General features: G+C 38.0%; 1 protein-coding gene across 6 annotated transcripts in view; it reads left to right on the forward strand.

The window, feature by feature from the left end:
• Positions 1–15102, forward strand: part of LOC311283439 (complement C3-like) — an 86134-nt gene that overhangs the window by 24365 nt on the left and 46667 nt on the right. For all 6 annotated transcript variants that reach the window (XM_084397824.1, XM_084397825.1, XM_084397826.1 and 3 more), the window contains exons 26-35: positions 240–335; positions 3628–3784; positions 3966–4129; positions 4207–4362; positions 4591–4650; positions 4734–4824; positions 5186–5231; positions 5627–5717; positions 5824–5913; positions 6445–6550. In XM_084397824.1, the coding sequence (XP_084253950.1) occupies positions 240–335; positions 3628–3784; positions 3966–4129; positions 4207–4362; positions 4591–4650; positions 4734–4824; positions 5186–5231; positions 5627–5717; positions 5824–5913; positions 6445–6550 (1057 nt within the window). The remainder of the gene's footprint in view (positions 1–239; positions 336–3627; positions 3785–3965; positions 4130–4206; positions 4363–4590; positions 4651–4733; positions 4825–5185; positions 5232–5626; positions 5718–5823; positions 5914–6444; positions 6551–15102) is intronic.

Consider the following 15102-nt stretch of genomic DNA (forward strand, 5'->3'; position numbering starts at 1 on the left):
AAGTTACATACAGCACCTTTAAGGGTCAAGAGCCCAACTAAAGCAAACACTGATTATCATAATGGTGATTTAAAAATAGTGATTCTCTCTTTCAGTGATTCTGCTTGTTCACATAAAAAATAAAATAAAAAAACCTTCAATAATGCTCAATCGTCAGTCAAATTGTTATTGAATGATTAAAACGCACACATTATATGATTGTTTTGTGATATAGTCTGTTTATGTGTGCTTTATTCCAGGGTGATGTACAAGGTAAAGATGCTGATGTCTCTCTGACGGCCTTTGTTGTGATTGCCATGCAGGAGAGCAGAGAGATCTGTGCTGGATCAGTTGGTGTAAGTGAATTTGTTTTTAACCTCCAGTGGCCGCTCGGGGATTTCTAAAATAGAGGAAGCACAGTAATAATAGCGATCTTGGGATCCTCTCCCAAAACATTTATGAAATATTATTAACTGCTTTAAAATGTCTTTTTGAATCACTTTTAGACATAAAATGTAAAAAACAAAAATGAAACTAGCAGCAAGGAAATATAAATATAATTTCACTCACCTTGCCTTTCACCTGAAGAAAAAAATCCATCCTTCTGTTCTTTTTTTTAATGTCTGTGTTAGGCCTTTTATTAAAGCTGACTGCCTGTAGTTAACCTAGGTGTGGGGTCTTCATTCATTTATAATTTGCAGCTTCTGCTAGAATGGAATCTTGTTAAATTTGTTGGCGATCAAATATTCAATATTTCTTCTCTCCATAATTAAGGTAGTTAATTGTTAAGTTAGATTAGCAGTGGGAGCAGTTTAAAATATTATCCCATAATTTATGTCTCGGCAGTGATTGGTTGATACACCATGGGAGGCGGCCCTCCTCTGCCATGTAGTTTTTCTCAGCACTTACTGCTGAAAGCGAAATGCTTGATTGTGATTGGCTATTTTCTTTTAGTAACGGAAGGAAAAGTCTCCAGCTATGGATATGCCTCCGCATCTCTATCCCCTCAGACTTGCATAATTGCACAGTTTTCTGATTTGGACATTCAGGGAAGAGCAGCGGTGTGGTGGTTCAGACTTCAGTGATATTTTATGGTGTTACTATGGTGAATTTACAAACAAGACATTCACATTCTGAGATATGAAATGAAATGAATAACAGATAATTTTATTAACATTAAATTGTCCTTCTCCACCTCAACATTTTGGGTAGGCTGTGACTCCCTTGCCTCTCCTGAAGAGCCGCCACTGTTCACCATGTGCAGGTTTAGTGCTTCAGACTCTTATTCCCTCCTGAATCAATGGCAATGTAAACGCAGCTGAACCTGGATGTCACTCTATCCTTTAGTGCTGAAAGGGATAGTTCGGCCAAAAATGATATTTAACCCATGATTTACTCACCCTCAAGCCGTTCGAGATGCATATGTCAATCTTTTTTTAGTCATTTTAGAAAATGTCTCAGATCTTTCAGTGGGAAGTAGGGAAGCGTCGTGACGTAGAACGAGTTATTTTCTACGTCACGACGCTTCCTACGCTACGTCCTACGTCATACGCCAGCATCCATCTCCGTGAACGCGCGTCGACCGCTACCGGAAGCCAGTTATTTTCGTTTATAAAGTTTTAAATATGTATATTTTTACGACAAAACCGCACGGATTACCCTCAGAAGGCCTTCGTTTATCCCCCCGGAGCCGGATGGATTACTTTTGTGAAGGATGCACGCACATTTTGGGACTTGAACGAGCTGGACCCCGTTGCTTCACATTATAACCACTGAAAGATCTGAGACATTTTCTAAAATAACTGAAAATGTGTTCGTCTGAAAAAAGATTGACATATGCATCTCGAACGGCTTGAGGGTGAGTAAATCATGGGTTAAATATCATTTTTGGGTGAACTATCCCTTTAATCCTGTTCTATGCACACACAGTTCATTGATTTAATGGCACCAAAAATTCAGTAGTGGAAATAAAAACAATTATATCATAAACATAATTAAGCAAATGCTATATTTTGGAAATAAGACCAAAATATCGCAACCTGTAACAGCTTGACTCATAACTGGACTGAGAGCAACCTGGAGAGGGGGCGGGGTATGAAGTGTCTCATTTGCATTTAAAGAGACCGCACCAAAACGAGTTGCTCTCAGACACATATCAGAAAAGGGGTAAAAAATGGCCCTGTGGAGCTATAATAATGAGGAATTCAGACCCAAGCACTGCAGTTCCGCTTTATATAGACCACAAATGTATGATTTATATGTAGGAACGATTTAAAAGCATGCTATGTCTCCTTTAAGTCCATAAAGTGACTCCATAATAAAGTGACTTTTATAATTATTATTGGACAAGGCAACACTTTGAAGCATCTTTCCAAGCATAAACCAAACACAAGGGCGTCTTTCAGAGGTGGTTTATTAAAAAAGTGCTGGACAGAACAAATTTGTGGTTGCTAATTTTACATTCGTCAACAATAGTAGAAACCAAAGGGGTTAAACGATTCAAGGCAAGTGTTGGAAACTTTTCCTTCGTCAAAGCAGAGACCAGGAGACGTTGGGATATTTCAACAGAAGTTACTCTTTATTGAGAACTCGCTGTGCGTTGCTGTAGTCATCAGATCTAACTTGGGCAGTAGACATTGTAGTTTATATACATTTCAAGGGGGAGGGATTTACATTGAGGTGGAGACACTCTGAACAAAGCATGTAAATTAAGTATATGAGTCAACTCGTTTCCTGATCTCATCAACATAACAGTGTCATTCAAATGCATAGATGCTAATCCAATCAGCCTGACAGTATCACCCATACCTTCACATTATCATAGCTTAACTTGGGACAATGACACTGTTCAGGAGGTGCATACAGACAGAAGGTTAATGTCAGACACCTGGGTTGCTTGACTTAATCTTCTAATGCAGGGGTGTCCAAACTCGGTCCTGGAGGGCCACTGTCCTGCAGAGTTTAGCTCCAAGCCCAATTAAACACACCTGAACCAGATAATCAAGTCCTAGTAAGATCTTGATTATCTGGTTCAGGTGTGTTTAATTGGGGTTGGAGCTAAACTCTGCAGGACAGTGGCCCTCCAGGACCGAGTTTGGACACCCCTGTTTTAATGAATCTAATCATCTATGCCTCAACGTAAAACACAAGGTATAGAGCTTTCTCAGTTTATATACTATGTATTGGAACTTAATTTAAACATTTAATAAATTTGTAATACAACACAAGCTAAATGTTTATATATGACTTCATTACTGTCTAAAACAGGGGTGGGCAACTTCGGTCCTGGAGGGCCACTGTCCTACAGAGTTTAGCTCCAACCCTGAAAAAATCACCTGCCTGTAATTTTCTAGTAATCCTGAGGACCTTGATTAGCTTGTTCAGGTGTGTTTGATTAGGGTTGAAGCTAAACTCTGTAGGACAGTGGCCCTCCAGGACCGAAGTTGCCCACCCCTGATCTAAAACCTTTTTTTCTGCCATTCAACTGTATTATTTATGGACCCTTATGACAAAGTTAATCTAAAGAATTGTGATGAGTGAAATCATACAGGTAACAACATAAATTAACCTTGAAGAGTTGGTGAATTATACAGTATGTTGTAGGATGCAGATCTAAGAACTTTTAACCTCTTACACACACTTTTATAGAGTCTGGATGAAAGTATCAGGAGGGCTGTTGCATTCTTAGAAGGTCGACTTCCACAACTGACCAATCCTTACGCTGTTGCGATGACGTCCTACGCCATGGCCAATGCTGACAAACTCAATAAAGAGATCTTGATGAAACATTCCACCAAAGGAGATGGTCAGTAACAAGTCATCAAAAAGTGTTTTGCTTTATACAGCATGGAATAATTCTAATCCAAACCCAGTGTAAATAATGGAAAAATGATCAAATTTTGCAGTGTAATGATTGCTGCTTGTTGGTGTCAATAACAGTAAAGGAACACAGTCCTGTTATTATTCCTGCTTTGTGTTTGAATCAGCCGGTACGTCCTGGACTGTCGCTGGACAGCATCATCACTCAATGGAGGCGACGGCCTATGCTGTGCTGGCTCTTGTGAAGGCCAAAGACTTTGATAAAGCAGGAGAGGCAGTTTACTGGCTGCGTTCACAACAGTCTCAATATGGTGGATCTGGCACCACACAGGTACACTAACATCTCATCATCTGACTGTGATAAACTGATGCAGAACTTGTCTTTGAATGCTGTTCTGCACTTTCCAGGCGACCATCATGGTGTTCCAGGCCGTGGCAGAGTATCGCACGCAGGTGAAGGACCAACAAAACTTCAATCTAGACGTGGAGCTGTCAGTGGCAGGAAGAAGACCTGTCAGATTTACCATTAAAAGAAACAATGTGCATCTTACACGGTCATACAAGGTGAGGATTAAACTCATCAACCTGCTTCAAAATGTGTGCTGCTCATATCAATTGAATGATTTTGTATCATAGTAAGTGAGGAATGTTGGGAGTTTTGTTATTTGTCATCCATCATATTTAATTGTCTACACAAATGTGTTGTGTTTGGTCAATAAAGTCTTCAGGTATCTCTGCTACATCATGGATTTGATGATCCTGCTGACTCGAGTACGTGTGTTCACTCAACAGGTGGAGATCAACAAGGACTTCAATGTGACGGCTAGAGGAACTGGAACAGTCACTCTCTCAGTGAGTGTTCATGAGCGTTTATACGGTCAACAGCAAGATTAAAGTGTTTGAACATCTAATCTGAGACGTGCTGCTCTTTTCAGGTTCTGACGCTGTACTACGCCAGACCTGTTGAGAAGAAGTCTGACTGTACACTCTTTAATCTGACTGTTAAAATGGAAAAAGACTCAGAAAGTAAGATTGACAAAGAGGCCTTTCTTTAGCACTTTCTATACATTAAGGCTTTTCACACTGTGCTTAACCCTGGGTTATCGTCACTCTAACCCTGTTTAGGAACATTTGACATTTTAAACTACAACTACAATGACATTAGAAGTGGGTTAGCACTGCTTTCTACATGGATCATGAAACATTAGACATGATAACACAGGATTATGTTTGCCAACAGGCTAGACTGACCCAGGGTTAACTAGTATTTCCCCAAATACCTTTATGTATTAAATCTTCATTTTAATGAAATTTATTTTCATATTCCCTTTAGAAAGGGAAGACTTGACTTGAACTAAAACCACCAAATACTTTTGTTTCCTTTTAGCAAAACCAGGAGCCACTGAAAGTTACAACTTCATTATGGATTTCTTGTATGTGAACAAAACCCCCAATTTTTATTTTATTTTTTGTCAAGAAACCATTTAATTTGTAATTAATCAGCATGTGCTCATTTAGGCTGTTTTCACACTTGATTTGTTTACTGTCCCACATTTGCTTCATGAACGCGAGTACCAGGGACAGTTAGATAATGATTTCAGGGGAGACTCCAGTTTCACTGCGTTCTGACACGGAAAAAAGAGTTTATTCAGAGACAAGCAACTCTACGTTATGCTACAATATAAGAAATCTGACATCAAACGGACTCAGGTTTGCATGAAAAGCTCTAGTGTGAAAGCAGCCTTAAACGCAGAATCAGTTGATGGAGGAAAACTGAAGACTTACGAAACCTGTTAATAAAACCTGCACTTTATCTCCATCTTTACAGCTACAAAAGTGATAAAACTGATGCCACTATGACTATTCTGGACATTGGCATACCGACGGGATTTGATGTTGACGAAAATGATCTTAAAGAGGTATTATGATGATAAACTGATGCAGAATTGCCTCACATCTGCAGATAAAACATGTTGGTCATCATGTGATGCATTGAGTTTTTTTTTCTCATTTTCTTGACCTCAGTTGTCCACGGGGAAGGAGAGATACATTCAGAAATATGAAAAGAATAAAGTGCTGTCAGAGCGAGGATCCCTCATCCTCTACTTAGATAAGGTATTTCAAACAACTTCTTTTGCCCGATGATGTCAAAAACTGATTTGTTTTCTTTTAATAAGGAAACCATGTGTTTTGGTTAATATCACAGTATTGTTGAATTCTAGATTCGGATTGGCTGACAGATGTTCCAAGATGCTCATTAACTGTAACACCATGTGGTTCAACTTTGGTACATTACAGACTGCTTATCAGAATCATATTTCACATGATACTTTAAGCAGAAGAGAAAGTGCTAATTGAATATATATATATATCTAAATTATAATGTATATTGTATGCATACTGTCTTTGCAGTGTTATTGCAGCTGTACATTGTTAAATGAATGCAAGAAAGAAACACCAATCACAATTAAAATGCAAATATAATTAATAATTTTGACTACAAATTTTTTTTTTTTGATTTGGCCCACATTATTAGTTTTTAGTTATTAGATGTTGCTTGTGCAAATGTTAATGTGGGCAGTTTCCAGTGTACAATTTGATATTTAATATCATGTAAATTTGCTTTAATTTTTTTTGTCTCATTAGGTTTCTCATAAAGAGAAAGAAAGACTTTCCTTCAGAATGAACAAGATGTTTAATGTGGGTCAGCTTCAACCTGCTGCCGTCACAATATATGAATATTACTCACCAGGTGAGCTATTGCTGCATGTACACACACTATTTCTTTTATCTATAAAACAATTAAACTGAAGCTCTCAAATTAACATGTTAATTCAGTGCCATTAAGTATTTGAATGTTCCTCCAAAACACTTCTCCCCACTGTCACTCACACTGAAGACTGTTGAACTGCTCCAGAAATTGCTCTATTAACCTCATTTCCAAACATCTCTTCTCAAGGGGGATGTTTTTTGCACCATCTAAAGCTAATTAGATATTTTTATTCACAAATCAACTTAGTCTAACATAGTTTTATTGTAAATTGAGAGAATATCAATGTTTCCATTTGGCAACGCTCTACCACAGTGGAATTGCAGTAATGTATTTCCTGATCGGGATTTTTTATAGATAGTAACATCAACAATGTGATTGCAGTTTATTTATTTGTTTGCTTGTTTGTTTGTTTGTTTGTTTGTTTATTTATTTGTTTATTGAAGGGGATTTTTGTAGTATAGTTGTCAACAAAATTAATTCTTCTTTTCAGAAAATGAATACATCAATATTTTACGGAAAGGGCAAAAGGAAGAGTGCAGAGCTAGCTCTTCCATGTGATGAGAGTGTGGATGAGCCAAATTATAGGGAATGGTAGGGATTAAATAATAGGGATCTACATATTTTTGGTTTGCATGGTTTGGTTTGAGTTCCAAATATATAAATCTATCAATTTCCAAACGAAATATGCATTTAAATAGAAAAAAAAATCATAATTTTATAGGAAAACTACTTTTTTAACCATTTTTCCATTGTGGTACAGCGTTGCCATATAGCAACATTTCCTTAGAGCCACCCCAAACAACAAGGAACTCAGGGGTTATTCAAGATTATAGGCAAAAACACTCAACAGGGCCAAAACCATGGAACAGATAATCAAAGGAGCACTCAGAAATGCAGTTGTGACTTAGTAATGAATTACTGTTATATAATATTACGAACAAGTGTTATACAAATTGCGCTGTAAAATAACGGTAATCTACTGGCAGATGTGGTTGCCAGCAATGTACAGTTATTTACAACCCTTTACCGTTAATTTACAGCTGTCCTTTTTAACAGTGTGTTACCGTAAAAATACCTTGGATGGTAACTCATATCATTTGGGAAACCGATTGCTTTAAACAGTTTTTATACTAATTTATACTGATAGTACTGTGATCTTTCTACAATTGAGTGCACTGAAAATAATATTTCTCAAAGGGGTCATGACATGAGAAACCAAATTTGCCTTGATCTTTTGGTATATAAGAGGTCTTTGTACCATTAAAACTTCCTGCAAGTTTCGTAGCTTAAAACATCCTCTCCCCATTATAAACGAAGCATTTATTTAAGCAAGCTCTAATTACAGCTTGTTGGGGACCCATGGTAAGAAGTGACATCATGGTACGAAGTGACGTAGCAGTCGTTTGCATATGACCGCCTCCAGTGCAAGACAACTACGCCTCATTTCGCATCATCGCATCGTTGTCACGCCCACAGGTGTTCAGTCGACTTGGTCAGGCAGTCCCAGTCCTTTCTGATGGGTCTACCTTTAACTGTTGAGAATCAGCTCCGGAAGCGTTGCTGTAAACAATACTGTAACTACGCCAAAGGTGTAAAGTCCAGGTTCAGAAAGTAAAAGTCCTCCTCAGTATTTTGTTCCAATCACCTGGATTTGCTAATTCAGACAGGAGAGAGAACTAATTAGTGAAATCAGCTGCACAGCAAAAACTCCAGTGTTAAATTAAATCTCCTGGGAGTTTATATGGCTCCAGACTCAAGAGTGTTAAAGTGTTAAAATATGAGTGTTAAATTAACACTCAAGAGTGTTGAAGTCAATGAGCTAATTAAGTGATTGATTGAGTGATGATTGGCCATTATTGAAGACACCTGATGTTAACAATCGAATTACTGAAGGAGAAAATCAAAAATGCAGTCACCATTATGGAGATCAGTGTTTGATTTAGTTGGGCAGCTGACCTTTAAATGTTTAATGTAAGATTTTTTTTTTTTGGCTGTTGTATCTGAGTTATAACAGCCAGATGAACACAGAGAAAAGGTGAACAGGTGGTGTTGGTTATATTTTAACATAATCATCATTTGACCTGAATCACTGAACTCGTTTAGAGCCTAATCTCTGACTTAAATGTATATTGGTCATTACAACATCACAGTGATTCTACAAAATAATTTCCAGATTTTTTTCAATATAATTCAAATAATTTTTTTTAAAGTCAAAAAGTTGTTCTGATAAAAAAAATCTTTCTTTCAGGCATACACAGACATCAAGAATCAGTGAATGAATCTCAACAATGGTGACAAAAAGAATATTCAATTAGGAAAAAGAAATTACTAAGACAATTCAGATCATAATTTATTCATACCGCAATGCATGATGGGAGCCATGAATGAGTTTTGATTGGTGGCACCCAGAATGCACTGCAAAATGCTTCATTATTGTCACCATTGTTGAGAATCACAGGCGGATTCTTGATATCTGTGTGTCCAAATAAAAGTTTTTTGATCAGTAGGGGTGGGCAATACTGCAAATTACGGTATCGATCCGATACCAAGTAAATACAAGGCCAGTATCGCCGATATCGATACAAATACTTTTTCATTTTAAAAGCATGCACTTGCACTTGTATGCACTTTCCTGTGCTAGAGCAGTGTGTCATGATTTATGAGGTGAATGCATCATTAATATGCTAAATCTGAATACATTTTCATGACTACTAAATATTTTGTGATTTGTGCTCTCAACTCGCCTGTAATTAGTCAGTGACTTTTACAAAACTACCCTAATAATAGTAAATGTACTATTGTACACTATAGCCTACTGTTCAAAAGTTTGGGGTCCGTAAGATTTGTAATTCTCTTCTGCATTTATTTGATCAAAAATACAGTAAATACTGTAATATTACAATTTAACATAGGTTTTCTATGTCATAGTAAACTGTAATTTATTAATGTGATCAAAGCTGAATTTTCAGCATCATTACTCCAGTCATGATGATAATTCATTTTAATATGCTGATTTGCTGCTCAGGAAACATTTCTTATTATTATCAATGTTGAAAACATTTTTGTTGCGTTTTTGAAAACAACACAAAAATATTTTTGTGGAAACCATGATACATTTTATGCAGAATTATTTGATGAACAAAGTTGAAAGAACAGCATTTATATGAAGTAGTTTTTTTTTAACAGTGTAAAACCCTTGACTGTCACTTTTGATCAATTTAATGCATCCTCGATCCCTAATTTCATTAAAAAAATCTTACTGACGTCAACATTTTGAACCGTTATGTACGTATGTTGCGAAATAACTCCCGATTGTTTCTCTGTCATCTAAGCAAGGCTTCATTTCCCAAACGCATTGGGCCTGTGACCTCAGCAAAGCACCAGCATCGAACGCTCTCTGTGATTGATTGGTTTCGTCTTGTATCCAGATGACTAGGAGAAAAAGTTCTGTCCTACACAATAATCCGCTAACATTCGCTTATTTTTCCACTTAGAAGCTTATTTTACACACTGAATTGCGTGCTAAATTAATAAAAATTACTAGTAAAAAAACACACATTTGGATCGATATTTTTATGTGAGGATTGATCCTTTTCGATACCACGTCAGTATCGATACATCAGGACTTTTAAGAAATCTTTTAGATTATATTGAAAATGCTGAAATTAGTATACTCACAGGCTGCTGTAATCAACAAGGTAAACCTGACTCTCTAAATGAGTTTTGTGATTCAGGTCAAATGATGATTATGACTCAGATATAACATCCAAACAAAATCTAACGTTATTATTTTAAGGGTCAAGAGCCCAACTAAATCAAACACTGATCACCATAATGGTAACTTAAAAAATGCTCAATCATCACTCAATCAATAACTAAATTATCTCATTAACTTTAACACTCTTGAGTTTGGAGCCAATAAACTCCCAGGAGAGTTCATTTAACACTGGGAGTTTTTGCTGTGTGAGTTCATGGGTGGAATAAACATGTGGCAGGACTTTTACTTTCTGACTTTTTTTCTTAAAATATAACATACATACAGCTTGACTATGGCATCAGTTTTGCCGTATCAGTTTGAGTCCAATAATGACAGTCAAGAAGAACAAGCTGATTGACCCAAACTACCTTCACAAGCTCGACTTGTGCAGGACGTTTCACAGTGGTAATTTCATTTTATACACAGCTGCTCATAATTTAGTTCGTCACCACTGTGTGTTTAAGTTCCTCCATCTTCATTATTCGGTTGTCGGTTGTTGTTTGTGTGTAAGTGTTACATACGTTGTTACGTTTGCTACCTTCTAGTTTAATAAAACCTTGTTTATGTTTTATAATCCTGTTGACCGGCTTCAGAAATGTTAACTAGGCAACTGGTCAGTGTTTCCCAGCGACTGGATAACAGCTTAACAACAAAACCGCTTCAATGTGTGTGTTTTTTTGTTTTGTTTTTTTTTACTAAAAAATGAAAGCGCTGGATGGGTTTCAAATCAAAATTGATCAAAAGGAAATCAAGGAAGTGATTGAATTTAAATATTTAGTTGTCATTGTAGACTCTAAGCAAGTTTAATGCCCCTATTAAGAAAATGTCTAAAGGCCCGTACACCGATAACGATAAAGATAAAGATAAAGATATAGTTCTAAAAATCATTCTCAATGTTACAGAATAGCAGAGTTCACACCACAGCTATAACGATAAGGATATGCCATACAGCCGGGCTATTCAATTGGCGGCCCGCCAATCATCTCCATCCGGCCCGACGGCACCAACCTCCCTCCTCCTCTTTTCCTGGCGGTGCGGCTAATTTAGTTTGAAACTCGCTCCGATTGACCTGAGAAACGTTTTATGTGCGAATATTTCAGCAGTTATTATATCCCGAATTATTGTGTTATTGTGTCCCGAATTTATGTCGACTGAACCAGCGATACCAATCATTCGTCAATGAATCATTCTTTTGGTTCGATTCTTTCTAAACGTGCTTGCATAACTGCGTTCACACCGCCGCCGGCGAGAGCGTCAAAGTGGCCGGTCAGTAACAGTCTAAAACTATTCGGATTTGTCACAGGTCGGGGCGAGCGCCAACGGGCCGAGTGGCACAAAGGAGGCAGACACAGAATAAAAAATTTTTTTTCTTTATTAAATAAATAAAAACAGTTTCTCTTCAGCATTCTTTTTTTTTTCGGGGAGCAAGTTCTTCACTGGACTCAGACAGAGAATGGATAGTACGTATAACTCACAGCATTAGCAGGCTCTTCACTAGGCTCAGACAGAGAATGGATGGTACGTATAACTCACAGCATTAGCAAGTTCTTCACTGGGCTCAGACAGAGAATGGATGGTACGTATAACTCACAGCATTAGCAAGTTCTTCACTGGGCTCAGACAGAGAATGGATGGTACGTATAACTCACAGCATTAGCAGGCTTTTCACTGGGCTCAGACAGAGAATGGATGGTACGTATAACTCACAGCATTAGCAGGCTCTTCACTGCTTCGTTGAGGAATTACAGGCTGGCCGCCCGTACACTCTGCGACATCCCACACTCGTGTATACACTAAAACACACTCAATCCACACGTGATATTTGAAACTCAGCATAACATGCACGAACCTCAAATCAATAAGGCAGAATGTAGGTCCAGACGACAGCCTCAACAGACAAACTCTCCGTGCGCTGATACAAACAGGGTTCTCACTGCTGTGTCACTTCCAAGCATCCATCAGGCACTTATCTCAGGCTGAATCCAGTCTCGCTGCCTCCAGTCCCTCCCTCACTGTGTCTTTGCTGTGTCTTTGCTGTGTCTTTGCCCCCCCCTCCCCCTGATCCTTCCGCGCTCCCCCACCACTCCCTTTCTCTCGAGCGTCAGCTTCTTTTATCTCCCACCTAGCCCGCGCAGCTGGCAGCAATTACCCTCATTCGCTTTCGTTCGCGGCGTTTTTCCGGCTTCCGTGTATCCCCGTCACCCCGTGACATCCTCCCCCACCAATGCTGAAGAAAAAAAAGAGGAAAAAAAGAGGGGAAAAAAAGAGAAAAAAAACTGGTCGCCATACCCTCGGCCCACGGTCGCTCAACTCCGGGGGGCAATCCTGCCGACTACGCCACTTTGTCACAGGTCGGGGCGAGCGCCAGCGGGCCACCCACCCCTCGCTTGCGTACCGCCCCTGAGGAGCTGACCGAGTGGCACAAAGGAGGCAGACACAGAATTAAAAATAAATGTTCTTTATTAAATAAATAAAGACAGTTTCTCTTCAGTATTCATTTTTTTTCGGGGAGCAAGTTCTTCACTGGGCTCAGACAGAGAATGGAGGGTACGTATAACTCACAGCATTAGCAGGCTCTTCACTAGCCTCAGACAGAGAATGGAGGGTACGTATAACTCACAGCATTAGCAGGCTCTTCACTGCTTCGTTGAGGAATTACAGGCTGGCCGCCCGTACACTCTGCGACATCCCACACTTGTGTATACACTACAACACACTCAATCCACACGTGATATTTGAAACTCAGCATAACATGCACGAACCTCAAATCAATAAGGCAGAATGTGGGTCCAGACGACAGCCTCAACAGACAAACTCTCCGTGCGCTGATACAAACAGGGTTCTCACTGCTGTGTCACTTCCAAGCATCCATCAGGCACTTATCTCAGGCTGAATCCAGTCTCACTGCCTCCAGTCCCTCCCTCACTGTGTCTTTGCTGTGTCTTACTAATACTATACTATTAATACTATGTATTAATAAATAAATATAGTAAATATATATATTTACTATAACATTATACAGTATAATAGTAAATATAGTGATTTATATTACATTAGATTTATTAGGTGGGTAGAGGAATATATGTTTGTTATGAAATTATGTCAGTTTCTTTGTAAAGGTGCGTATAGTTTTTAACTTGTGTTTAGGCATTTTTTTTATACAGTGAGAGTGAGTAGCCTGTGGTTATCGAGTCTCACTGTCAGAATATTTTCATTTAAGCATAACAATTATAAATAAAATAATTATTATTTCCCACCAACAGAACTATGAGTTTGTATAATTAATTTATTTGTTCCAAGGAAAATAGTTGTACACAGCTGTAAATGATCAAGTTTTTATTTATTATAGTTTTATATATCTGCATACTGTTGGGTACCACATTTCCAAGTAAATACCATACTTTCTTAGGGTTACTTTAGCTTATTTATTGAAACTGTTATGTTTCAATAAATAAGCTTAACCCCCAAACCAACCCACCGGCCCACCTCAACTTTTCGCTTTGATAATCCGGCCCTCGAATTAAGCTAATTGAATAGCCCTGCCATACAGAGAAATGATATCGTTGGGATCACTTTCGCGACTATTTATTTATTTATTTATTTCCAGCTGTTGAAGATAAAACACTGACAGCCAATCAGAATCCATTCTAATTAAAATTCTCGCGGACAGATAAATTAATCGACGAGGTCCAGAAAAAATCCAACACTGTTTGACAAGTCAAGCCCCTTTTCAAGAAAATTGATTATGAAACAATCGTTCATACCCTCTGAATAAACAGTGAGAAGTATTACCTCAGGTATCCAGCGCTCGTTTCGACAACATTGTCTTGCTTCCTTTGAAGTTGCGGTGAAAAACTCTAAGGTGTGGTTTTACTCCACTATATTGACAGCTAAATTCACTTTTAGATGATTAGATCGATTAGCCTACTCTAGCTTCACTCAAAACATAGCATGCTGAGGACATCTGCTGGTTAAAGCCGTGTAAATGCAACAAGAAGAGCAAAACATGTTCAATGACGTTGTACACACTCAGAAACATATGAAATGGCATCATTGTCAAATTGTTAAAAGTAGGATTTAAGTTTTGATAATTTTATAAACTGCTGTGGGTCAATCATCCTTTTCAGTGAAAGGTTCACTTCTATGGAACACCATGCCTGTAGATTTAAAGTTGCAATCAGAACTCAGTTTTCTCTACAAAGCTGAAACAATGGCTGAAATCTTTACAGCATGTGAACACTGAGTACTTTAGGCTTATTCAGGTTTTTTTTTTTTTTTTTTTTTTTTTGTATGTAGGATAATTTATATTTTATGTTTGTGACTGTGTATAAAGTTACGTGTAATTAGGTAGGCTAAGTCAATATACCATTGTTTGATTGTTTAGGTAAACACATAAACACCATAGTCTTTTTTTCATAGAAAAACTGAAATCATAGAACCCCTGTTTTTAAGATGCTCGTTGAGAAAGGGGGCAGCAACATAAAAGAGCAAGGCAAACGTTCTGTTACAAACAGTTACAAACTCATTCTGTTACACACTTCTCTTATACTCTAGTAGGAGCCATTAGAGCAACGGGACACAGGTGTGCAGGGGCGGAGCCTAACAGTCAGAAGAGAAAAGAGACTAATCAGAGCACAAACAGATACACACAAAATACAACACTCATAAGGCTTAGGCCGTAACATAATGTCTTCAAATGATACTCATTTGTGAGCTTTTCTCAGCAGATATTGTTATATAATATTTCTTGAAATCAGCATTTTGTAATTAATTG

This window comes from Rutilus rutilus (genome assembly GCF_951802725.1).
Source record: "Rutilus rutilus genome assembly, chromosome: 2".
NCBI classification, from domain to species: Eukaryota; Metazoa; Chordata; class Actinopteri; order Cypriniformes; family Leuciscidae; genus Rutilus; species Rutilus rutilus.